Here is a 26,826-nt window from a genome sequence, read left to right on the forward strand (position 1 = left end):
GGTGCGATACAAGCCTTCTTGATGCCCGAAGGTCTGGTTTAGGACGCTGGACTTACTGCATCCTGCAGGGCCAATCCTTCACTGTGTCAGAACTCCAAGCAGATTCCCTGCAAGGTCCCATCTCACTTCATGTGCAGACCAGATGGGCAGGATATAAATCAAATAAATAGAAATAAATAGAATATGTGGAGATGAAGCAAAAGGCCTCCATTTTCCCACCCAGAGAAGTCACATTTTCAAAGGATGGGAGACAGAAGCGATTCATCTCTAAATGCACTGTGACATAGCAGGGGGGAAAACAAGCATGTTGCATCATGTGAAAAGGGCAGCGTCCAGAAATTCAGGAACACTTGTTAAGGTCCCGAAACCATTTGTGCATGAGTGTGTCAGGTGGGCAGAAAGGGATCAAAGCCTCCTTCTGATGTGCCTCTAGGAAACAATGGGTCTCTTGCAATGAGATGCTGTCCCTTTCTTAGGAACGGATACAGGAGAAATGAGTGAAGGCAGATGGCTCTCTTTGCCTCTGATGTGAACACAGATTCCAAACTGGAACCTTTGAGTTGAGTGTAGACTCTAAATCCAAGACATGATGTTGGGCGGTGCAGGACAGGAAGCTCTGGGGAGGTCTTACCCACCCCTGTCCCTCAGCTGGTTTTGTGCATGCTTTCAAAGGTTCTTTGCTAAACCATCTAAAGTATACTAAGTTCCATACATGCAGAAACCGTCATGGCTTAAATGAGGCCAGCACAAATGCCAGGAATTGCATTTCATGTTTTTCTGACCTAGATATTTCATCCATAATGATAATAGTAATCTTGGAACTCCAGGGCTGGAAGTAAATCATACAACAGTTAACAGGAAGGAAAGATTCCCCTTGAAGGACAGGCACATCCTGCAGACACCCTTGACGGGCTATTTTCCTTTGAACCATCTTGCCTCTGGATAGGAAGGCAGAGTTGGGAGAGACACGAAGGCTCATCAAATTCAGCTCCCAGGTAGGACGTGACATCCAGCGTTGAAACATCCTTATTGGGTGGCTAGCGCAACCTCTGTTGAAAAAATACTGATGAAAAAAGAGCCCACCACACTCGGAGAAAACCATTCAACTATCAAACAGCTCTTATGGTCAAGAAGCTACTCCGAACGTTGCAATGAAATCTCCTTTCTCGCTGTTTGGCTCCACTACCTTGAGTCTTGGAGCGGCAGAAGACAAGATTGCTCCATCTTCTCATGGCACCTCTTCGACTATTTGAAGAGGACAGTCCCATCACCTCTCAGACTTCTCTTTCCCACCCACCTGCCTTCCTCAACCTTTATTCATAGGGTTTCCTTTGCAGGCCTTTTATCACCCCACCCACCCCAAAAACTATAAGGCAGATCCTTCTAGACAGGGTTTCTCTGTCTTGGCCATACCTGTTTACTATGGGACAGTAAAGACAAGAAATAAAATGAAATGAAAAAGGGTCTTGGGGTTCCTCCTACTCTTTCCCTTCTAGAAAAGAGCAATGGGATTGTAACTGAACGAGCGACTGGATTCTAAATGTAAAGAGTTACAGTTCTCGCCTGTAACTGTTTAAATCCAAGTAAGCTAAGCCAGACTCATGCAAACTCTACAAGGCACATGGGTTATTTGTGAGATGGCGCTGAGGGAGAAGAGTTGGCGAAAGGTGTTGTTGTTCCACTAGTTGGGTTTCATCCTGACCAGGTCCATTTCAAAGGCTTTTCCCCTCCTCTTCCTTCCCTCCATCTTGGCTCAGCACAGTTGGAGGCCAATTGTGCTAAGGACTAAGAGGCTGCAGGGAAGGTGGTGTGTGCATACGCGTGTGTGCTCCCACTGCCGCTCAAAAGGCAGGTTTGTGTCTGTGCTGGCATGAAACGCTTGAGGCACTTGGTAAAAGGAGAGAGGGTTGCTTTGCAAAGAATGAAGAGGGAGGGAGGGAAGGTAAATCCTTCCCCAAAGGAGGGCTCACTTCAAAATGCAGTTAAGAGTTCTGAGAAAGTTAGGCCACCTTTTCCCAGCTGCCCATGGAAATGTGTGTTCCCTCCCATTGGCAACGTCTTCTTCTGACCATCATTTCATTTTTATTGCCTCTAGGTCTACTTCCAGTGCACTTTCTGTGCATGGGGGGGGGGGGGGAGGCAACAGAGGAGAAGAGCTGGAATGTGATTTATGGGTTCTTTTGAGATAAAAATCAAATCCTACCAGGAACTATAGAAGGGAGCTTAGAGTCCCTGCACTTTAATTTTGGCTCCGTTGTCTCTTGGTGGTTATTTATAGCAAAATGCAAAGCAAAGATCCTCCAGGAAGGGGCCTACAGGCTGCATCTGTTTTCCAGTCCATTTTATTATGGGGCCGCAAAATGTAACACGCGAACTCACATGTAAGTTCAAGAACATAATTTAAAGGAGACATACCCACCTTAAACAGGACTAGAAGAGTTTGGTGAGAGATCTGAGTAGACCCTTTCCCACCAATATTCATCTTACTCATCAGGTTAGGTTGCTGAAGGATCACAGAATCACTGAACAATGGGGTTGGAAAGGGCCTCTCAGGCCATCGAGTCCAACCCCCCCCCCCCCCGCTCAAGGCAGGAATCCACATCCAAGCAGGTCTGGCAGAAGGTGGTCCAGTTATCTCTTGAAGGCCTCCAGATGTGGAGTATGCACCACCTCCAAAGGTCATAGGTTCCATTGTCGTACTACTCTAACAGTTAAGATGTTTCTCCTGATATTCAACTGAAATTTGGCTTTTTGTAAATTGATCCCAATTATTATGTGTTCTGAACTCTAGGATAATCAACAACAGGTCCTACCCTCCTTCTGAATCCCAGCTATCATGCTGGTCCTGCCACCATGGATCCTGAGACATTCCCAAAACACTCACCAGAAATCAAAGTAGCATCACATTAATGAGCATAAGGCTGTGGGTGGATTTATTTATTTTTTGTCTTTGTAGTTGAGAGCTTCGCTGCTTCTATTTTAGGACTCAACGCAAGCTTTGATTCTTTAGTTAGATTAAATCAATTAAAAACAGTTTAAATAGGCACGAGTGTTTGCAAGCAGAAGGCTCTTAGTACTATTAAATGGCACCGTGTATCTATTTCTACCTTTTCCTCAATTTATATATAAAAAATAAAACAGATGGGGGGGAAAGTGATACAAATCCATGCAATAATTGCAACAGGAAAGAATGCCATCTGGACACTGTAAAATTCTATCTTTGAGGCAGGGCAATTGCAGAAAAAAAGTCTTACTTGGAAGCACTGGTCATGCTTCTGCAGAATTAAGACAACTTTGATCATTATTTTGAAGACCTGAAGAAGGTAGGCATTATCGTCAAAGCACTTTTTCATGTTGGAGGAAATGCTTTTTCTTAGATGTACACATCTCCCCAACTCCCACTAGATAAGACAACACCTGAGACTTGGAAGTGCAGCTATGAAGGAAAAGATATTTCAAAGTAAGGATGTGCTACTGGGGACCAACGTCAAGATAATCCATAATACCGTATTCCGGATTAGCATGTATGGATGTAAAAGCTGGACAATGAAAATAGCCCACAGGAAAACTATGGATTTCTCCAAAATTCAGTTTTAGACGAAAGAGGTAGTTTTAGAAGAAGCGGCCATCTTAGTCTGTGCTAAGCTAACCAATAATATAGATAGACCTTGTCATACCTGATTCAAAAGGACACGGAGGCAACTTAAAAGAACAACAACAACAGAATTATAAGGCGGGATTTTTTTTAATTTATGGGAACTTCATAACCATTATTACAACTAAACTACTCATATCAACAAACAGATTGGATGGAAGATATTTTAAGTGCCTCAAAATTCACAAAACAGAAAGCAGATCTGCCGGACACCTTTAGCTTATGACCAAAGCAGGCCTGAGGAAAGATGTACCCACGTCACATTTGCTGTGACTGTGTTAAAGCCACCAAACTCTGCCTTGGCTTCTCCTCTTACTGTGGAGAAAACGAACCGCAGATTGGGATCTCAAAGACAGCAATGCAGAACATCATTGGCTGGCATCTGGCATGGCTCACCTTGTTAACACTTATCTATCCTTCATCTGCTACACCTAGTCCAAGGACAACAAGGCTGATGAGGACCAGGTGGGGTGAGGAAATTTTTCGATAGTGCAGAATTTGCTGGACCACCGTTTTCCTCGTTCCTGACTCTAGCGGACGGGAATTGCACTCCACTCATGCCTGCAAGACCACACGCTCCCCACCCGGGATCTTAGGATTCTGATTTGACTGACAAAACCCCACCAGAGCATCATCCGTGATCAGCTGGGGCATTTTTAATTTTTTTTAATTTTTTGAAAATTTGTTAGGTTTTCTAGATCCACCACATCTTCCAACTTGCCAGCTGGTGCAGAAATGCTGCACAGTTAGACCTTGGGGAACAGGTGGGCCACCTTTGTAGATCCACGCGTGGGTAGACAAGCCAGCAGCACACAGAGGCAACATCGGCAGCGGCACGCAGCACATTTCTTGTTCCCTCTGCCACAAGGAAGCCACTGGCCGCATGAATACGGCATGCATATTATAGGGAGCAAATTCTTTGCATCTCCTAGCCTTGTGGACTGCAAAAGCCAGCATTAGACCTAGAAGAGAGGCAAGACTGCACATGGGAAAGCAGACCACATGGGGCTCCTCCAATTCCTTCTGGTAAAATACCATCCAGAAAATGCTGCCAGAATCTATTGTCCTTGCCATTTTGTGCTTTGGTCCCAGAAACGGCACTCTACGTATCTGCTGCCACACAAAGCCCATTTTTCAAAGCAAGTCGGCCTATGCAAATGCATCACCTGTGTTCTTGGTAGACGGAAATGCCCTCCGGGTGACGATTCCCAGAGTATTCATGAAGAATTTGTTCCCCTGCATTACACAAGACTCACACCGAAAGCACAGACATGAGCATCTATGACCAGATAGGTCATGAATGAAATCAAAAGAGCACCAAATGTGACAGTCCAATTCATGCCGGAAGGGGTCCCCCCGTGCGGAAAGAAACCCGAGGAAAAGCGGAATGAGACCCAAGGTTTAGTCACCAGGCAAAGCAGCTGGGAGTCGCGGCTGCCTCTTAGCTGTGACGGCCACGTTGGGCTTGGCTAGGAAATGCCACCAGTCAAAGCCAGATGCCCTTTTTTTCCCCTGGGAGGGAGAATCGCAGCTTTAAGAAAACTTCACATTCACAAGAGGGACTTGCTCGGGAATTCTCATTCCTCTCTCAACACCCCTTCTCAGAAAATTTCCCCTGTGGACAAAGCAAAGTGGAGACGGCAGCAGGAAAGCAGCGCCACCGAGACTGGCCAGATGCCGTGTGTGTGTGTTTCAGCCTCTTTCTCAACAGCAGACGACTCGAGGCTGCCCGCATGTCCTGCCCCTCCGTTCTTCAGAATGAGAGAACTCCAACGAAGAGCGCCAGAGCATCTGCCGCAGGGCGCCTGCTGAAGGCAGAGGTTTCCAAAGCCAACCCCAGCCCAGTTCACAGCAAGCTCAAAAGTCACCTCTTGAGGGAGTCAAAAGCAGCCGGTTTGGGCTACTCTGCCCTGCCTACAAGGCCAATCCACTCTCCGGCTGAGCAGGGCAAAGCTTGCCTCTTCGTGGGAAAATGAGCTGCTTGCACCAAAGTAAGGTCAGGAAAGAGAAGGAAGGAATGGAAGCCCGCCCGCCCACCCCCCTCTCTCTTCTCCGTTTTGTTCTTTCGCTTAATGGCAAGATGGAAACGCGCTCGCCACAGGTATAGCGCCTATTCTGGCCGCAGCAGAAGCTATTCACAGAGGTCTGCTCAGAAGGCAGGATCCGGGACACGAGCAGATCTGTACAGCAGGCCACATAACACTGGGGAGCAAAAGAGACTGCGGGAACCAGCCAGGGGCAGCCATGGAGAAGCCTGGGGAAGAAGAACACCAGTCGCGTCAAGATGAGAGCAGAAGGGGATTCCGAAACGTCACCCCAAATCAGGCTTGCGGGAATGACCCCACCTCACCCTACAGGTAAGGAGACATCCTGTGCTGGCATTCCCAGCCCCCCCCCAAAAAATACCCTCTCCTCCCAGTAGTCACGGTCTCTCTGCAAAACCAAAACCAACCTCTAGCTCCTCAGCCTTCATCTCCCGGGGATCTGCCTTGCTGTGCCGAAGAGCTGCAAAGCATGTTAAAAAAGAAAGGAAGCAAACGAAATTACACACATTTGAGGAAGGGCACTCGCATCGGGTCCCTGGTCTTGAATCCTGCCCGCTAGAGGAGGGCAGGTCTGCCGCTTCAATCCCCTCCACAGGGCCCTCTCCTTACCTCCCTCTCCGGAAAGAAGCCGTCTCAAAGAACTTTGTCCTGGAGGCCACTCTGCAAAAGTAAGCAGTGCAGGCGGTTAACGTTTCAGGCCATAAATAAGCAGCTCTTTGGGAGAAAGACTCTCGGTCAGAAAAGACAGGTGAAGGGGCAAGATCTGCAGCGGGCAAAGGAGGGAACCCCATAAATCACCCTCGTCAGAATGGAAGCCATCCAAAATCAGGCCAGGGCTTCTGCATCAGCGGGTGGACAGTGGAAGGGGGGGGGGGACAGTCCAGGCAGAGAAATGGAAAAGAAGAAGGATTTCACCACCCACACACCAAAAGGCTGGGAAGTTTCAGGGCCACTAAGACACCACGAAAAAGAGCAAAACGAGAAAGGGCCACTGGCCAAAGGAGAGACAAGGTCGCCTGGCAGATGGGTGGAATCGCACGTTAGCCAAAGGAAGGCTGGAAATAGGCCAGGGGGTCGTAGGAGCGAGGTTCATTTACAACGTCTTGTTCAGACAGACCTCTCTGTTCAAGCACTGCTTCCCTGTCACATTATCCTAAAAATATGCAGAGCTGAGATATGGGTGAAGCCAACTAAAAAGGCACAACATTCACCAGCATTGTTTTTGAGATATTTTTTGGACAGAAGATTAAAAAAAAAGATCATGTCCAGTGGAAAGCTCGCTCTCTCACTCTCTCAAGCTTGCATGGAGAATTTTGTGTCTTACTACTGGACCTGATCAAAGGGGCCACCACACAATGGATTGGTCTTATGGCCAAGGTGGCTTTCCTTTTCCTTCTCCATTTTATCAGGAAAGGAGTCTGGTTCAGACTCTAGGCTCTTAATCTAAGCCACAGCCAGCCCCTCTGGGGTTCCCCACAGGTGGCTCAGAGTGACCTCCCACCCGATCAGGATCCGCCCCACCACTTACACAGAAGAAGAGACCTCATCGGTTCCCCCCATGATGAGGTCTGGCTTTGGCTCCGTCTTCTGCGGGGTGGGGACCTTGCAGGGAGGGTCTGGGGGTCTCACTGGGGGACGCGTGATCACTGGCTTCTCTCCATGCGATCGGGCTTTAACTAAGCCTTCACACTCACCTGAGGTGGAAAACGACAAGTAAGAGTTAATCATGACATGCAATAAGCAAACTAGGGCTCAGGTTCTTCAAGGGAAGTGTATCTTCACCCTGAACAAGCTGAAGGCCTCTCACTCCAGATCAGTTTTCTCTGCTGACCAGCAGGACCTCCATCTGGTCTGGATTGAGTCGCCTTTGGTTTGACCCCCCCCCCCGCCCCAATCCTCACTGAACTCAGACAATGGCCCCATCATTCCATAACTTCCTTGTCATCATTTCTTCATTGACTTTTATTCCTTGTAAGCCGCCTTTCTCCTGGTGAAGGGACCCAAGGCGGCTCACAACATTAGAACAGACGAAACTAAATACACAGTAAATTACTGATTGCAAAGCCGTTGAACCACGCTACTCCTTAAAAACCCATTAAGTAATCCAGAAACGTTTGAGACTATGAAATGAAACTTTGAAAAGCCAAAGACTATAATTCAGTTTCGGTTATTAACAGTTGGTTTAATTAATGTGCTTGGTTAGGTTGTTTTATGTCTTGCCATTGTCATAAATCGCCCAGAGTAACTATTGGCTAGATGGGTGGTATATAAATCAATCAAACAGTTATTCAAAGCCTGCCTGTCACTGGGAAGATAAAAGAGGGGAGGCCAACCTAACCTTTCGAGGGAGAGCATTCCACAGCCTAACCGAGAAGGCCCTTTCTCGTGTCTCCATTAAACATTCCTGAGTTGGCAAAGTGGCCAACTCAGAATCTCAGAGGAGAGGAAAACCTCCTCCAAGAATTCTTAAGAGCCGAGAAAATGCCGAGAGATGGTCCTTCAACTAGCCGGAACCCAAACCATATAGGGTTTTATAGGTAATAGACAGTGCTTTGAATTAAGCCCAGACACGGACTGGTAGCCAGTGCAGCTGTTCTAGCAAGGGTGTTGCGTGCTCCTTGCAACTATCATCAAAAAGAGATAGACTAAAGGAGAACCAGAGTTCAATGTCATCAGCAGAGTGATGAGACCCAGTCTGAGGATTCCCTCCGGCAGTTTCATGGAGATATTTCAAAGAAGTTTTGGAAGACCAATCTCTCTGTTCATTAGGTTCTGTGAAGAGGTTGCCTCTCAGAAACATTAACTAAATAAAAATCCCAGTCCCCAAATGCTTTGTATCTCCCATGGAGCTTAGAAAGCTCCACCCACGTCCCACATCCTTCGCCATGCTTATGGGCCATCGCTGCCACTGGCAAAGAACAGGTGTGTATTTAGAAACTGAGAATTTGGATTTTATTTTTTTGACTAATACTACTAATGCTGCTAGAATTCTAGCTTGGGGGAATCCCTGCTGACTTCTGGCAGCTCTAGTAGAGGGGGAAAAATCCTTGAAATCCCATGCTTCTTCCTCACATGCAAAGGATGTGCTCCCTTAGTCGGCCATGGCAGCTGAACCCGAGCCCCAGCAGCAGACACTTGAAGGAAGATGCCCAGAGGGATTGCCCTTCCACCTCATGATGTGCTCTTGCAAAAATAAAGGCACTGGCATCCGGAGCATGAGGTTTTCTTTCCAGCCCGAATGACAGAGTAACATATCAAAGCTTTGCAGGCATTGATGGATTGGGGGGGATCTTTTCAGCAACATACACAGCAGAACTGGCTGTCCTCAACCGCTGTGCGAGGCTACAAGAGAGCCAGCCTCCCCCCCCCATCACAACAATAGACCCATAACAAAAAACAAACTCTGATTACCATCATCACCCAATCTCCTGAAAAGGACAAAAAGCTGATCCCACAGCTGCAAATACTCAACTATCCCACACACTACACCAGAATACAGACAGAATTCTGACTCCTGTCCTCTGAAGAGGCCCATGGGCACAGAGACTGGAGAAACGCTAGGAAGAAAAACCTTCAGAACAAAGAGCCAAAGAGCCCGGAAAACCTACAACAACTATTGGATCCCGGCAGTGAAAGCCTTCGAGAATACACTATGTAACTGTTTGGCCAGAATGGAGAGCTGGTTGAAGATGGAGGCGGAACCTGGCAGTCCCCTACAAGATGCGGGAAAACGCTGCTAATGGGCAAAACGGTGGCTGCAAACTCATATGAGCTTCCCGGGGTGATGATGGTTTCAGTCCTGAAAGCATTGATGAAGTTGGCACCCACTTCTCTTCCCCGATGTCACACCGCTTCAGATGGTGAGGTGCATATACCTTGACCCAAAATTATAATGCACACTGTACCCGTAGGATGAAGAAAGCCATGGACATGAAATACTCTTTGATTAGATGCAATCAGAGGCCCTTGTCTGATTGATATTTTGCCAAATGCCCCCCGGGGCCAGGGAGACTCACCCTCCTTGCAGCCAATCCCAGGCCTGGGAGCCGGCCTCTTCGTCTGGAGACCGAAGGCCTTCAGAGAGCCAGGAACGGGCGCCGCCACCCCATTTGCAGCTTTGGCGGTCAGTTTCGTTCCGCCATCTTGGAGTCGGGACACCAGCTTTCCCACGTCCACCTCCGGGCACGATTCCGGTTTGCCTTCTCCACTGGGCTTCCCAGGGTCTGGTTCTGCTGCCGGCCGGGGCGGAGGCGCCCAGCTGCGTTGGACAGGCTTGGGCGCTTCCGTGTAGTTTGCGATGACCGCGCCGTTAGGGGTAAGGACGCAGTTGCTCTCCGCTAAAAGAAAGAGAGAAATAACGACTGTAGCAATCGATGAAAAATCCAGAGCTGTGCCTCGGAATGGCCCTAGGCAGGGTCTAAGTCCCCAGCCTTCGGTCCAAAGTCTGAACCTTTTCTTTTCTCTTTTTAAAACCACCTACAACTGTGATGACGTGGTCATTGAAAATGTCACTGTGGGCGTGTGCACTTGCACACACGTCCAGATTCTGGATTTTATGTGACTCTGGGTTTAATTCAGAGTAAAATGGGCCTCCCGGGTCCATGTTCCAGAGAACTAGGATGGAAAGCCAACCAATGGCTACCAACTGTATAGCATGGTCCTTCCCACAGTTTGTGCCCGCAGACGGGATAAACTGCCGGCCCATCGCTCAGCGGCAAGGGAACCTCCGTCAAGAGCCCATCAAGGTGCAAAATGCATTCCCTTTCTTGTGGTGTGTATCTCCATCCCTTGGGGTCAATTCCTGTTGGCCTTCCTTTTCATCCCAAATGAACAAAGCTGAAGCTGGGGAGAAGACACATTTGCTGCCTCCTCCCCTCGCTTGCCCGTCTCTCGGAGGACTAATCCACTCCACCCAGATCTGGTGCAACCCACCCGGGAGGCTGGAAAGTGGCTCGGGAGGAAGTCGGCAGGCTCAGCTCCACTCACCTGCGTGGTCCTCCACAGAGCCTCCAAAGAAGATGGGTCTCTCTCGGAGAGGGCGCTTGGAGATGGTGATGGGCTTGTGCCGTCGCGTGGCCACCCGGGGAGGAGGCACCGGTGGAGCCGCGTTGTCCTCAGGGGGGCCAGAATATATCTGGGGGGGGAGAGGGGGTGACAAATTACAAGTGGCACATCATTTCACATGGCTTCCTTCCCAGCATTAACGGCTCCTCAGAATGGGCTCATTAAGGTGACATGGAGGCTTTGGGATTATCTGCAAAAGTCATTAGTCAAACAGGTCTTATTTCCAATTACAAGCAAAGGGCACTTAGAAGTATTGAAGAGGTTCTCCATGAAAGCCTAGGGACCGTTGTGTAGGATCCAGCCCAAAGCTCTTCTGCTATGCTTGCCATCCTGCTCCCAGCTCTGGCCAATCCAGATTCCCCCCCCCCGCCCACGGGAAGCCCACAAGCTGCCTTTCCTTGAAGCTGGGCCCTTCCTCCCTCCCACTTTTATTAAAGACTGAAAGAACTGGGCACGGTTAGCCGTGGGGAGGGGGGAAGACAGAGGGGAGACATGGTAGCACTTTTCAAAGGCTTGTAAGGCTGTCACTCAGAGGAGGGGTAGGCTCTCTTCGCGATTACTTCAGAGTGCAGGAGATGTAATAATGGGCTCAAGTTACAGGGAGCCAGATTTAAGCTGAATATCGGGGAAAACTTCCTAACTGTTAGAGCAGTACAACAATGGAACCAATGACTTCGGGAGATATTGAGTGCTCCAACACTGGATGCACTCAAGAGCAAACTAGACAACCGCCTGGCGGACTTGCATCCCTGCCTTTGAGTTGTATTCCTACCTTGGGCAGCGGGTTGGACTCGACGGCCTTAGAGGCCTCTTCCAACATCATGATTCTACGATTCTATGGCTGGCAGAAACCATCCAGCAACTCAGGATCCCTTGCAGGCTTGCAACCTGGCCCTTTTCAGCGCAGACACCCAGTTTTGAAGCTGGGCTCCTTATGTATTCGAAACCAGACACTGTTCTATCCCTGACCGGTGGTGCTGTCGTGTCTAGTTGGAACTCAAAACAAACTGAACACAAAGTCCTTTTGATTCTTCCATTTCCTCTGGGAGGGCCCTTCTCTTTCTGTTCCTCTCACATCTCCTTTCAGAAGCACCCATTTTAATAAAAATCAACATGAAAGCATATTAACAGAACAAGTCCAACTGTAGAATTGATCAGATTTATTAACAGACAAAAATGGGTTGTTTTCCCATGGGAAATACAGTTTTCTGCTAAATTACACAAACAAAGGACCTGATTCTTAGCTAATAGGGCTGGAACCCAAAGGTTCGTGCTTAATAGGGTTGTTAATGAAAGCTTTCAAATGTATGTCAGCCTCCTTTTTGCATGGATAACATTGTGATGAGGATCCAACTCCCATCAATTATAGCATGGGAAAGCAGATGGTGAAGGGCTGGGTGGTGCTCAGGCCTGATCCTGGTACACGGTTTGGCATCCGAGGCCGGAACAGTGTTGGGCCAATGTACGGCCATCTCTCCTATTTGGAAATCAGAAACGTCCTCTTCTCTGTTGCATCAAAATATGGTCTATGGCTTCATCCCAATCTATGGATCTGGACATGCGCGAAGGGGTTGGGGAAGTGATCTAACATCTTAAGCTCTACAATGTTCCGAGGAGTTTTGCACAGCCAAGCCCATACATGTCATTTACGGAGACCAGGGGGGGAAGGATGATGCCTCCGAGAACCACAGCAGCATCAACTGCAAGAGTTTTGTCAACCTGCAGTTTGATCCTGGTTTGACTGGATCTACTCATACCTGGACCTGGCTGACTGCCATCGGAGAGAGAGAGCTGTTTCGGAACGGGTCGGCCGCTCACAGACAAGGATGCTCCTCATACCGGTACCCAGTCGTTTGCAATTGGGCCCTCTTGTGCCAAGGAGAGGCTACGCAAGTAGCCGGACAAAAGAAAGTGGTCAGAGAGCCTCTTGCCCTTGGCATCCAGGGGGGCTCCAGGGGAACCCCATCCAGCCTCTCTCATGAACACTTACCTATTACTGAAAAGCAGACAGGGGCCCTGGCCAGACTGCGGTACAGTGCCATTGTGTGGCACAAGGCCACACAGCAAAAGAGAGAGAGAGAGAGAGAGAGAGAGAGAGAGAGACTACACACAGAGAGATCAGGAAGATCTGCCAGAATATGCAGAAGAGACAAAAGGCTGTGAGAGTCGCTCGACTCTATCTCTCGGGGGCATGCACTTGAAAGGCCTATGAGCCATAAAGAACCAGTGGCAACAGTCCCACTGATTAAGGAAGGCGAAGGGTGTCACTCATGCTTTTTTATTGCCATTCATTGCCATTTATTGCTTCCCAGACTGCCATGCCCAGAGACCTGCTGTCAGCACAGGGCCGATGGGTCTGGGAACATGAAATATGCTCGGCAGCTGTACGTGCCCCAAGAGTTTGCTTTTCAGAATAGCTGGGCAGGGACCGCTTTTCAGCAACATCCTCCGTGCTTCATTGGCTTAGATCCTCTGCACCCAGATCCGGTAGCACAAAGCAGCTGTCACTCTCTCCGAGACTCTTGCGGCCCAGGTCTTTGGCAGAATAACCACCCTGTTCAGAACACAAGGGAAGCGAAGCTTTTTCGTTCCTGGGTGGCAAAGGCATTTGGACACCTTCGGCGCCTCCACTAGCCACTTCTTCCCGCTGTTGCTCTATCGCCATTCCTACTAGAGAGGGGATTTTTTATTTTTATTTTTTTGGAGTTCAGGTCCCACAATCCTCTATTCTGGGAGTTGTAACTGACACCCCACAGACATCTCGCTGCGGCTCACCTGGGAGAAAGGCCTAAGCTGAAAGACTCCGAGGCCTAGCTGGGCCTAGCTCAACCGAAGCCTCTTGTTCAGAAAGAACCCTCCCAATCCTCCCAGGGCAGGATTGCCAAAGCAGACATGTGGAAGGGGGTTGGGGAAGAGACACCCATTCATTCCTCGTGAAAATGCAGACGCCATTTGGTAGCACCGTCCTCCTGGCATCTGGACAGGAGAATCATCTGGAAGCCAGCAGAGGACAGCACGTCCGCAGTGCGACAAGAGTGTCCGCATGGCTGCAGCTATTGCTGAGCCGCCAAATGGCTGGATGAAAGCCCCTCTGGATGGAAGTATTGCCTGGGAACCCCCCTGTCAAAAGGTCCTTCTCCTGTGGACTGGCAGTGCCACTCCTTGTTGAGAGAGGAGCTCGTCGGCTCAACACTTCGAAAGCAGGGGGAACGTCCACGGACAGAGGCTTGCAGAACAAGAGATGGGGCAAAATAAGACCTTCAGAGGCTGGACTGTGGGGTTTCCACCCTGTGACATCCCACAAAGCCGTAAAAGTTGTAGATGCAAGATCAGGGATTCGCCAGGTGTCACACTTCAGGACAGCAGCCCTTCCTGGTATCACGCTTGTACTATCCAGGCTTAGAACTGTCCTGAGTTTAACAAGGAAGCGACTCAGTTACAGATGTAAGTGAGAATTAAGGTCATAAACTCAAATAGCTGACAGTGTGTTCTCTCCATTAAAATTCGATTGAAAAGATTCTTTTCAGAAAACTTACACAAGTCCTGCTGGTTCATAATGTCCCATTTCATTTTTTTTCAGAACAACGGCAATATTAAACGAATCTTAACATTTCAGGCGAGTGTTTGTGTAGCGGAAAGAGAGAAGGGGGGATCAGCTTTTTAATTTAGCCGCCGCATTCAGGTTTAAAGTCAAAGCAATCATTACCAGCGCTGCGAACAATTCTGCTGTCCTTTGAGTCCTCATAATTCACAGCATAAATAATATATCATGCCTGCTTGAAATTCATTTGAAGTGTTTGCTTATGTGCGAGCCGAAACACGGCTCGACTTTGCGCCCACACTTGCAAGTGCCAAACCTAATAAAATGTTACTAGCTTAACCTTATCGCTGCAGCAAAATTAAAGGCCAGGAAGAAGAATTCTTACTTTTAATTAAAACACATCGTTCTGGAAATGAGAAAATTTGTTTGTTCTACTGTCCTCAGCACCTCCCTCTGCCGACCAGAATCCTTGGCGTCAAGCAGCAGAGCAGAAGGGAACACCAAGAGCCGTCCATCATGAAGCATTCAGAAATCATGGTCTCGGCTACTTTTAATCAGACTTTAAACGAAACCAAAGCTGCCATGTTCAAATTATCCCATAATGATTCTCATACGGTCCTTTCATCACAACATCAGCTGTTCCAAGCCTTCGCCTTATTCCCTGTTTCCCTGTCCTAGCTTTTATTCAAGCCACAGCAACACAACAGCAATACAGTACTCACTCAGGATCCTAACAGAGTTGCTATCAGTCCCCTGACCAGGTGTGACGTTTTCAGGGGTCCACACACGGTCCCCCACCCCGAAGAAGGGAATGGCGAGCCACGTCTGTGTCTTACCCTATACTTAGAAAACTCTAGAAAGGGTCCCCATAAGTCGTGATCAACTTGACAGCACACAGTGGTGGTAATGGTAGTGATGATGAAAAGGCTACACTTTTTAAAAGTAACATTATTGTAAGGCTTTACACACTGGATAGAACTCGTTGGGTCTTTGGTCCTGAGGAAACATCTGATGCTTTAGAGGGTGAACAGAAAACCCTTACTCAAAGCAATCCATGTTAATCCATGAAAAGGGAGATGAAAAAGCCTGGATTTCTTCCCGAATGTTGCCTCCTTGGTGGGTTTTTGACTCTTTGCATAACCCAGTCCCCCTGCAATCCACACCACAATTTCACTCTGATTCTAGAAACAATCCCTCCAGCTTTTATCCTAATAGGATTTAGCCACCTTCACCCAATCCACTTGACCCAAGCCCCACCGGAAAGGTGGTTTGGAAATCTTCCAATAAAATAAAGAAACACCATGTTACATTTCAGCCAGCCCCACGACAGGGAGGAGGTTCAGAAAGGGCAGCCCCTCATCATACCTTGTCGAAGTGCTCTATCAAGATCTCCACCACGATGTTCTGGAACTTAATATTCATCATGGCTGCCACCGTGTCCTCCTGGGCCCGCAGGAGAGTGGGGCCAAAGATCACCCCCATGTTCGATGGAGACATCAGGTTCTCCTTGCTGTGCTCACACACACTGGCAGGAGAAAGAAGGGAGAACCAGAATCAGGGACGAGGGGCCCAAGAGGGACAGCCTGAGAGCAGGACTGCAACTTCTCAGGGGCTCCGCGGTTTGAGCTGGGAACCGCATGGCTTCGTCAGACCCTCTTTGTACATGGAAGGCAACTTCAGTCTCTTCTTTGGAGTCACGCAGGCTGCTCTTATGGATGCCAAGTAATAAAACTCCATGACGGTAGCAGTTCCACTTCCCCCCCTCCCCTCCTAGTCACCAGAGATCCCGTTCTAACCACCACAGGGGAGCGGGCAGCCGAACAAGCAGAAGCCTCTCTATCTAAGGCAGGCACAGGCTTTTCTGAAGTCAGGAGCCACCCCCAGCTGCTCCAGGAGAAAGGTTTCCAAAGCACACCTCCAAAAGCCTGGACCCCAAGGATGAAACCCGATGTGGTTGGAGATGGGCCCCCTGATCGCACCCAGGGATGGCGCACCCCCTGCAAAGCCCCAGCTTCCCCAAAACAGACATGTTTGTTCTCTCCCAAGCATTGAAGTCATGCTTGAGTCGGGGGCGTCAATGTCATGTTTCTGAAAGGGAATCTTCTGTGGTCCAGGAAAAGGCTCATCTCCCTTCTCGAGAAGGACCTAACTGGCTATGTTGTTTAGTAGCCTCATCTGGTTGGCCATGACCCATCTCACTCATCGGAGGCTGGAAGAGAACAGAAACGATCTCTCCAAATAGGAAGGGGGGGGAAAAACCAACAACAGTAATAATTTTACTGCAGAGTTGGAAGGGACCCTCTGGGCCATCGAGTCCAACTCTTGTCAAGCAGGCCCGGGGGGGATCGAACTCCCAGCCCCTGGCTCCGCAGCCAGAGACCTCCGCCCCATGAGCGTGCTTCTTCTGGAAATGTAAGAGAAGCTTGGGAATGTTACCTTTTTGGTAATACAACTCCCTGAACACCAAGCCAGCAACCTAAAAACCCCAACGTTTCTTGGCTCCTTTTAAGTACTTTGGAAAATTGCTTTCAGTCTCCAGTCACTGCTTGAAAGACAACGGCTTCCCCTCCCGTTACGCCAAACCAAACCAACGTGAAACCAAACGAAAGCGAGTCACCCCCGGAAGAGAGGGTGAAGCTCACCACGTTCACCCTTCCACCTCCACTTGGCTGCCCAGAACAAACACTCCCCTCGCTTCAACAAGGAATGTGTGTCTCGTTCACTCACTGGACCAGATGTCTGATGAGCAGCTCCAACATTTCTTGGTTCTTGTCCGGGAGTTTATAGACCAGAGAATGGATGGCGCCCAGCCTGTAGTCCAGGTTCTCTGACTCTAGGGAGGAACACCAGGTCCAAAATCAGAGGCTTGTGGTTTGTGGCTTTGAATTCCGAGGGATTTTGTTTTCTGGGCCACAGCAGAGGAAAAAAGGGTGCGGCTCGTCATTCTTATCTCCTGAGGACAGAACCTGCTCAGGTCTGCGATTCACATGGCAAGCAGGGTGCGTGTGAATGGCATGCACCCAATGAGTCTGTAGTTCAGCCCCCTGGAATTAGTGGCTGAGCAAAATTGTCCTGAAAACTTCCAGGGGAGACTCGGGAGAATTCAGCAAAATTCAAAAACATTAAAATGTTTGTTTGTTTGTTTGTTTGTTTGTTTGTTTGTTTGTGACTCGGATATACATTAGCGAGGGAAGCAGAAATCCAGAAATATCAGGAAAGAACAAAACAACTGATTTTCAAATGTGGATCTGCATCAGTTGAAAGGTTTCTGCACTGATGAGTTGTGCCGTTTCAATGACATTCGGAACAAACCCCTCATCAATTAAAACAAAGAACTCCGAGCAGGGTCCCTACCCACAACGTGGTCCAGAAACACTCTCTGGTTCCACTGCATCCGATTGTATATTCTCTTAATTGTCTTTTTACTATTATTATTATTGTTATTACTGTTTCTTTGGGGCACCTAGAGCACTGCCTCCTCAAAAATTGAGATGCAGGAACAAAATAAACAAACACGTAGGCCAGCCGATAACCTTGGGGCTGTATCCCTCCCCAGCTGCCGTTTAATTAGAGTTACACAGGCAGCCCTCCTATTGTTCAAGGCTAATCACATCTCCTCTCCAACGAGGATCTGATAACCCACTCAAATCATGGGTTTCAGTGGAAAAAATCTGTTCCTCCCTGAACTATGGCTGCTCGGGTTGAAAATGAATGGCAAAGCTGCAGTTGAGGGAGGGAAGGAGGGAAATGTCCATTTCTACCCATCGCAGCTCATAGGCGAGCCAGGATTGTACCTGTAGGGGCTGGTGGGGGCTAGAGATCCAGCTGCTGGGGTGAGAGTGAGGTCCTTCTTTTCCATGCAGGATCAACCTCCCTGAGAAACTAAGAGGTGAGCTGCTGGCCTGTCTCTCCTGGTCTCTTCCAAGTCTCTGACAGAGATCCAACCCTTGCGGGAAAACATGGCTTGCCATCATCATGCAGAGAGATGCACACCTTTCAGGACTCTCCTCCCCTCCCTCCCTCCCAAATGCCCACTCCCAGCACTTACTGGCAGCTGAGACCAATTCCTTGTGCAGCTTATACGTCATGACGGGTTCGGAGAGGTTCCTGAAACAGAAGGTGAGAACCAGGTCAATGGGGGGCCCAGCTGGTTTCTTCTTCTCCATCCGCTCAGAAGAAGATGGAAGGACACTGGCTTTCTTAAATCTCTATTATATGTGCATTGAAAGGGTTGGGAAGCATTTTCACTGACAGAGGGCAGAATCCAGTGGCAGCTTTAGAGGTGCACTAAAGGGACCAGGAACGTGACTGCAGCTGATCCCAACTCACTTACACCTCCCAAGCACATGGCCAGGTTCTCAACCTGCACCTTCTCCATCAGCCACAGCAGCTCCTGCAGTTCCTCTCCCACAAATGTACAAACCAAACTGGATTCTGGCCAGTCTGACAGTATGGAGCAAATGTAAAGAGTGTGCAAAAATATAAGAGTGTGCAAATGTGCCCACTCTTATAAGGCATTTATTATTAAACCAACAGAAACCAGGAACAGTTTCCTGCTCAGATTAAGCAACAAAGGAGAACTCCATCGACCTTACAAGGTGGTAAAATAAGACTAGAGTAATCTGTGAAAGTTACCTGAGGTAGAACTTCAAGGAGCTGGTGATGGTCTTGATATCCCAGTCATCATTTTGGAAGTCCACATCCCCCGGGCACTTGGGGTCTTGAGAGGGAAGAGCCGAGCAAGGGAACATAGGAAACAAAAAAGAAAATGATTTCTTAACTGATTGCTTGATCTATTACAAGATTAACTAAACCTTAATGCAGGTATATTGTGGTTCTTTAAGCCTTCTACAAAAGAAAAGAATATACTATCTAGCTAGCTACACACACACACACACAGATGCACACGCACACGCACACATGTTGAATATAACCCTGAGTATCATAAATTGCTTATTTTAAAAACGAGGAAAGGAACAAGCATTGCAAGAGCTAAACCTTAGAATTTTAGATTTCAGCCTCATTTTTCTGGTTTCTGCACATGAGAAACTGTAAACCATCATTTACTTATCAAAGCATTTTCAGCGGGAGAAACCAGGCCGCAGGGGAAGGGCGGATCAGCAGCACTGGCTCTTCCAAGGAACTGAGAATTGTTCCGTGCTATTCGCTCAGCTGAAGCGCCTGGAACTCGCTCCCAAAGGGAAGCAACACCCCACAAGCAAAGCCCTCTGGGGCCCGGCGTTGCAAGGACACCTCAGGGCTACAACTCAGTGCATTCCTGATGGTCTCCATCAACCTTCTTCTTTCTACTTTCCCTACATTCTTCCCAACGACTCCCTGAAGTATTTGCTTCTTTGTTTGGCAGCTGATGGGTGGGAAGGACACAGAGCACACGAGCAACCTATTTAGATCTCCCCAGCGACCGCAACGTTTTTGTGATGGCACAAGACTATGAAGGCTGGTTTGGAGGGAGAGGGTCTCTGGCTGGGTCTGATGCTCTTGTCCATGGAGAAAAGGGAGTGACCAACTCTGTCAGGCGAGCAGTTTGTCACTGGGGTGCTTCAAAAAGCACCTTTTTTCCCCCCACCCACCCACACATCCAAAACTTCTTGCTGGCTGCAAACACAACCTTCTCGTCCTGCCACAAAAGATTGATGGTGCCAGGAGCCATGGAAATGTGGTCTCAGCTGAACCAAGGGCTGGTTAACAATCAAGAGCCTTGGCTTCCGAGGAAGCACACGCAAAAGATGGAAAGGCTATTAACGGCTCGCAAAGCCACTTGGCCCAAGATAATTAAAGTGGGTGACCTCGGCTGGTGCCGCTCTCCAGGTTCTGCAAGATGCCAAGAAAAGTGCAGCACGAGAGAGTTTTAAAACAAAGTGGCGGCCAAGACAGAGTGCTGGACGAAGCAACAGAAGGGATAGCTGTGCAGAAAAAGCTGGAGGGCATTTTTTTTAAAAAAAAAAAATCTTTCGCACCGAAAAAACACAGCCATTAAGATCAGTTTGCCTCCCCAATCTATGGCAGCTGGAGGGCAAAACTCCTTTAAATGTCTCTACCATCAAAGAGGAGGAAAAAGCTTAGAAGGAGCAGCCCTGATTGGTTTCCTTCCCAACCGTCTGCAGCCTTACATCACTCGACTAATTTTATTTGTCCCCTCGGTCTCAGAAATCTGATCCCCATTTAGTCGGCAACTCTCCTTTTCTCTAAAAGCACAAAGCCATTCTGAACAGTTAGCTGCAGTTTTTCAAATTTATACACTTGTCAAACCAACAGCTCCTTTCCCAGCACTGCAATCTCTACTAAACATCCTTCCCCTATTTTTCCCCCTGTCCATATACTCACTCCTGTTTCCTTATTTTGTTCCCAAGACTATACACTCAAATTTATTCCCCTCCTCAAGTTTGGACTGCAAAGGCAGCCATTCCTCTGTCATCTTCCTCCTCCAAGTCTGCATGCTCGTGTTCTCATTGTGTTCATCAAGCGACAGCTCAGCTTGGCCAAACACTAATTGCAGAATTAAGTTGAGCGGAATGGGAGCCAAATCATAGAATAATTGAGTTGGAAGAGGCCAATAGGGCCATCGAGTCCAAACGCTGCAGGTTTTAGACCCCCACGAGCTTATGCCAGTTTGGCTGTCTGGAAAAGGTCTACCACCACCACCCCAAAAGATGCTGGACCCACACAGACCTCTTTGCATCTCTTGCATCTCTGCACATCCTGATCTACACAAAGCTGCTTCCCAGGAGTTTCAGTCATGGCCCAAATCCTGCAGGCCCCCTGCCTAACTTTCTGTGACTGTCTCCCCCCCCCAAAAAAACTGGGAGTTTTAGTACAGAAACATCTGGGGACAGCTGGTCTAGAAGGGGGTCTTTCTCTCTCCGATCCACTGCTCCTTTGATGTGACCTCCTATCCAAAGGAGCAGCAGCCACAAGGTTTTTCCTTCTTACCAAAGAATGCATTCAAGAGTTTCTGAACTTGGATGTTGCTGCCGACTGTCCGATACACGCCTTCCGTTGTGATTCCTGAGCGGGATGGAACAAAAGAGAAGCAAACAGTTATTTCTAAGAGAACAAAATGGTTCTTATTCTTACTTGTTTGGAAAGCTCACCAGTGCCATCTTGTGTCGTCTTTGAAAAACACAGGGAGGTCTCCTTTTAGAAGGGTCTGGGCAGCAGTAACACAGGGAGAAAGTGTGGGCTCAGTCCAGGACATAAAATGGAGCTGCATCCAGAATCTGTAATAATCATCACGGCAATTCTGACGTACAGCCACCTTTTCCAATGTTCTCCAGGTAGAGAGTACGCAACCCTGGTTTCCCATTCCCTTCTTCTGTGGGCACCCTGGTACGTATCCCTGTGCAGCTGGCCCAAGGCCACCCAGGCTGGCTCTTAGAATATCCACAGGAGGGAAGGGTTTGCACACAGAGAGACACTTTGTGCTTCACGCGCCCGTCGTGTGTGCCGACGTACGGCCTTTCCGGGGGCACATCTGGCAAACTCTGCTGAGCAGGTGAAACAACCCTCAGACCCACAAAAAAAAAAAATTAAGATTGTCTTCAGTATGTCTCCCCCTCATGGCTTGAGCTGGGCAACAGATAGATGGAAGACACATAGACCAGTACTGCTGGATACCTCAGGGGTTGGTTGGGAGTTCGATTCCCCCCCCAGGCCTTCTTGACAAGGGCTGGACTCCATGATCCATTGGGTCCCCCTTCCAGGTCTGCAGTCCCAAGATGATGATAATGATGATTAATAACAGCAGAGTTTTTTAAAAATGGAAGCATTAGGAACAACATACATACTACGTCAATATTTAATAGATACTTAGGTTTCTGGTTAAAACTTGTATATGTTATACAAAACCTGTCAATGTTTTTATAATTTTGATGGACTGTGCCTGGTGTTTTTGAATAATAATAATAACAAGAAAGGTGGCTCATTAAATAGAATTACCCTTATAAGCACCATGACCAGTTGCCAGTCCTGGAAAGAAAGCAAAGAAGCTAGAGGGAAGTGAGGCTCCAACGGGGCAGGGATACCCCCAAAACACCTTCTCCTCACTGTTTTAACATGGTTGCCAAAACCCTATTCATTGCACTCACAGGAGTCCGTGTAAATGTCAGCCACCCATTGCAGCAAGTTAAAAAAGGAAAGTCAGTGCAGGCATTTCTGGCTGTCCAGCAAGTCAGCCCAGGACAGCCAAGTGCCTGCACTGATGTTTCAGCTAGTGGCCATCCAACACGGAGATTTACTCCAGCTATATGATGACAAAAGTAGCAAGACTGTGGCCAAAGGGTAGAAAACACAACTTAAAAGCAGAGCCTTCGATCTAATTTGGGGAGAGAGGGAGAGCAGCCTTTGAGGTCTTAAATGGCTCAAGCCACTGCAAACAATAACAGCAACACATTACACATGCACATAGGCAGTGGTACACACATTTATACTCACTTCCACTTGAGCTCCCCCCCGGAAACAGTCTAGCTCAGGCACCCACTGCTATTTGACAGCATTTAACGCAAGGAAATATTCCAGGGACTGTAACCACATTAAGTTTGTTCAGCTGTTGCCTGCCAGCCACTTAAGCATTTTGATGGCAACACTAAACTGTCTGGGATTTTGAGTGCTGTCTAGAGAGCTCTGTGCCAAGCAGAAACCATTTACTTCAGCGTTGTTTTTATGACAATGCTCCCTGGAACCACAGAAACAACTCCAGTCTACTCAACGCCTTCTCTTTTGTATAGTTCACACGTTGGACGGTCAACCATCTTGTCTTGTCTTGCAACAAACGGGAAAGTGTGTGTCTAGCTTCTGCCCCCAAACATATCCAGTATCGTTAAAAGGGTCAGCTTTCCAGGCTTCTCATTACAATGGGCACCCACAACTCATTTCCTCCTGTGCTTTCCTGGTCTGAGTAGACTCAGGAGAGGTGCTCTGCCTCTCTGTCGGCGTCTTTAATCTCCAGGCAGATGAATCTTCACTCTGCACTCAAAGCAGACCCAGCTCAAGGCCCTGCTTCCTCCAAAGCCTTCGTAGACTCCCACTAGCAGGGAGAAAGGAGTGATGTTCTGCTCTCTTTGCCCTTCTTAGAAACCATGTTGCTTCCCATCACGGTCAATGAAGGGGGTTCTTTACACCACCTCAAAATTCTTCCAAATTTTCAGCTCGGTTGTGGGCATACACAAGGTTTGGCAGGGCTGCAGATCCAGTAGGTCCTGTCTCTGCTCTGTTTCTGCCACCATCAGAGGCAGGCAACCCTGGAGGACCTGAGAGCCAGTTTCCCAGCCCCCAGGAACCCCTCATGGGCTGCACCCACCCCGGAAAAGAGCAAAAAAAGGGATGGGAAATCCAAACTGAATATTGCCAGAGGTCCACTTCCAGTTCCATTTTTGTAGAGCTGAGGGACCTAATCTGTTTCTTGTTTTGTTTCGGAACTGCTCCTAAAGGTTTCCAGGAATGGAAAATGGGACTTTTTGCAGAATTGCTCTTAAAAGCAGGACATCGAGGGCCTGCCAAAATGACTCGGGCAGCCACAAGGCCTCCCTTGCACCTCCCATTTTCCTCCCTCCCTCAATGACACAGAAAGGACACAGATCTTTTCACAGGGTGCAGTCCAAGATCATCCTGAGACGGGGGCCCTGTCTCTACCCTCAGAAGAGAATTTCTGACCTAGTCTAATGTTCCTGAAACTGTGACCCCAGACGCAAAGGACAGCAAGGTAAATACATTTCACAGACACTGGTGATGGCTTTCAGAGATGGCCGGGGGATGAAACACCAGCCAAGGATGATGATCAGCAGAACCTGCTGAACCGTCACAGTGAAAATGCCTTCCAATGTTCTACATACAGCTTACCTTTTGTCTCCACTGCATTGATGCATTTCCGGACAAATCTGAAGCCGATTTCATTGAGTTCCACTGGCCAGAGAGGGGGGGAAAGAAAAGAAAGATGATCGATGTGAATCTTCAGGTAGGATGGCCAGAAAAGATGCTCCTCGGTGCTCCTCGGTGCATGGACGGGATGAAGGAATGAGCAGCAAGGAGCAACTGCTCCAGGGATTGCTCGGACCCAGTGCGTCTGGCCCAGAAGCCTTTATAGGCTGTGGCCGGGCACTGAGTTGAACCCATGAGATGGTGGGTTCAATTGCCCCCGCATCACCGCACCAAGATGGAAGAATTCAAAGGGATGGTTTAGGGCTAAAAAGCCCAGAATGCTCAGACCAAAGCTATCTCAGGAAGGAACAGAAGAGCAGGGTCAGGGCAGCGGCTGCAACATGGAACAGCCACCGGGAGAGGGCAACAGCCAGCCCCGCGTGCAAACAGCTTAAGCGTACGGACGGATCGGGCACAAAGGGTGCAAACAGAGGACTCGGTTACTCACTCTCTTCCTGCTTTGAGATGGGACTGTGGTAGATCTGGGGAAGAAAGACAAACAAAGAAGACACTCCAGGTGAGATTTCTCTCTCTTGGAGCCGGGCTCTCCTCTCCGGATAGCCTCCAGCCTTCAGACCTCCCTCCCCCCCCGCCCCCCGCCAAAACATACACGAGGAAACAAGCCTAGGAATCAGGTCCTCAGAGAGGTTCAAGGAAATGTATTTCCTCTTCTCAGATGATATGCAGAACACACACAAACATCTGGGAAAGAGACTTCCAAAATAATAATAATTCCATACAGGATTTCTGGGAATTGCACTCCAAGGACAGATGAGTTACCCAAGGTTGGGAACCACTGCAGAGCGTCCATGTTTTCATTTTCACAAACAGGACGGGGTTCGCTTTTCCTCCCTGCTCTTCCCCAAGTGTGTTTACTATTCCTCTGCACAGTCTTCCTTTGGCCTCTGGCCCAGAACTTCCAATGTTACACCCTTCCTGCTCAGCGTTATTCCCATATGTGACACTCTCAGCGTGAGCCCAAACACCGTATTACATAGACAGTTTAATTGTATGCTGAGACCCTTCCTTCCTTCTCTCCTGCACTTTAGTTAATAAATAACCTCCTTCTCGGGAATTAACAATAATTCTTGAGAAGGAGGTGGTGGTAAACCGTAGGATGGGACATGGAAGGAAGGAAACTGGTTAATTAAGGAAAGTCATGGAAAGTACACTGTCGGAATGTGTGTGAACAGGAACAGAACGGCTACACAAACTGAAAACACATCCTCCCGGAAGGCGGTGGTCTAAGAAAAAGGACAGTTATGCAATTTTATCATGCAGATTTATATACCCTAGGAGTGAGATTTCTGGGTAATACTGCACTGATCGTCCTTCAAAACTGTGCATAGGACTGAGACCCGAGGTTAGCAAGCAATTCGACTGATGTAAAATGGATTTTACAAGTCCAGCGATCTCTGTAAAATGACAATCTGGAGACCTTTGTCTTAGGTAGAAACTGTAAGCTTAATCTCAGAAGTCTGCAGTCAAGGAAAACAATCATCACATCTCTCCCCCCCACACACAATATTTGCTTTCTCTCTGACCATTCCAAGCTTTATAATATCTTTCCTTGATGAAGAATTCTGCTAGAACTTGCAAGCTCACCTTGTTTGTAATTTTTTTAATGACTGGATAAAGGTTTTTACCCAAGCCAGAACTTTGTTTCTACAGAGGGGCTGCAGGTTGACTTTCCCTCCAATCAAATATTGTTTCAGATGACCAGAAATGTCTTTCTCTTTTTTAAAAACCAGTTTAAATGATTTCACTTCCGGAATACCTACCGGCTCTTTTCCATCCATGGCCTCCATCCAGAGCCGCCGGTTGGCTTCCGAAGGAGCCTGCAAGGTGATGGGCCCAGGCCTGCGGGAGATCCAACAAGCATCAGAGCAAAGGAGGGTTGAGACAAAACAGAATCTAGAATTTTAAAATTTCTAATACCTCTTACACCCCTAACAATAAAACTAAGAAAAGTAAAGTTTCTGAATGCAACCAAGACATTAAGAAGGTGCCCTATTGCATGTATGATCTTCTCACAGGTTCCATGTCAAAACTGGGTAATTTTAGTAGTAAAAGAAAGCATATGGATGACTACATCTTCAGCCCAAGGAACAGCAACATGACATGGGATTTTTTTTTTCAGGCAAATTTCATTCAGTGACTAATGGAAGTGTTGAGGCATTCACACAGCCTGCTCTTTATCAGCTGACGGAAAGAAGGAACCCCAAGATAAAGCATAGAGTGAAGCGATATCCCCATCTTCTGGGAGCTGAACAGGCAGAAATCCTCCTGGGAAATTCTTCTTATACAATTATAGAATGATTGAGTTGGAAGCACTCTATAAGGCCATCAAGTCAAATCCCCTGCTCAAGGCAGCAATACACATCCAAGTATATCTGTCTGGTGGTAGTCTAAATTTCTCTTGAATGCCTCCCAGTGTTGGAGCGCTCACCACTCCTCAACGCAATTGGTTCCGTTGCCATACCACTCTAACAGTTAGGAAGTTTTTTCCTGATATTCAACCAAAATCTGGCTTCCTGTAGCTTGAACCCTTTGTTATGTGTCCTGCACTCCTGCCCCTCCTCTGTATG

The 26,826-nt window shown here is 48.1% G+C and overlaps 1 protein-coding gene across 3 annotated transcripts in view; it reads right to left on the reverse strand.

The window, feature by feature from the left end:
- Nucleotides 1-3,726: 3,726 nt before the first annotated feature.
- Nucleotides 3,727-26,826, reverse strand: part of OPHN1 (oligophrenin 1) — a 57,370-nt gene continuing 34,270 nt past the window's right edge. For all 3 annotated transcript variants that reach the window (XM_072981194.2, XM_072981198.2, XM_078380643.1), the window contains exons 11-24: nt 26,020-26,098; nt 24,687-24,720; nt 24,161-24,223; nt 21,257-21,331; nt 18,941-19,025; nt 18,354-18,412; nt 17,033-17,138; nt 15,671-15,830; nt 10,687-10,834; nt 9,717-10,037; nt 7,229-7,394; nt 6,310-6,360; nt 6,108-6,160; nt 3,727-5,909 (exon numbers count right to left, since the gene is read on the reverse strand). In XM_072981194.2, the coding sequence (XP_072837295.2) occupies nt 6,118-6,160; nt 6,310-6,360; nt 7,229-7,394; nt 9,717-10,037; nt 10,687-10,834; nt 15,671-15,830; nt 17,033-17,138; nt 18,354-18,412; nt 18,941-19,025; nt 21,257-21,331; nt 24,161-24,223; nt 24,687-24,720; nt 26,020-26,098 (1,390 nt within the window). In that variant the 3' untranslated portion in view covers nt 3,727-5,909; nt 6,108-6,117. The remainder of the gene's footprint in view (nt 5,910-6,107; nt 6,161-6,309; nt 6,361-7,228; nt 7,395-9,716; nt 10,038-10,686; nt 10,835-15,670; nt 15,831-17,032; nt 17,139-18,353; nt 18,413-18,940; nt 19,026-21,256; nt 21,332-24,160; nt 24,224-24,686; nt 24,721-26,019; nt 26,099-26,826) is intronic.

This window comes from Pogona vitticeps, chromosome 11 (genome assembly GCF_051106095.1).
Source record: "Pogona vitticeps strain Pit_001003342236 chromosome 11, PviZW2.1, whole genome shotgun sequence".
NCBI classification, from domain to species: Eukaryota; Metazoa; Chordata; class Lepidosauria; order Squamata; family Agamidae; genus Pogona; species Pogona vitticeps.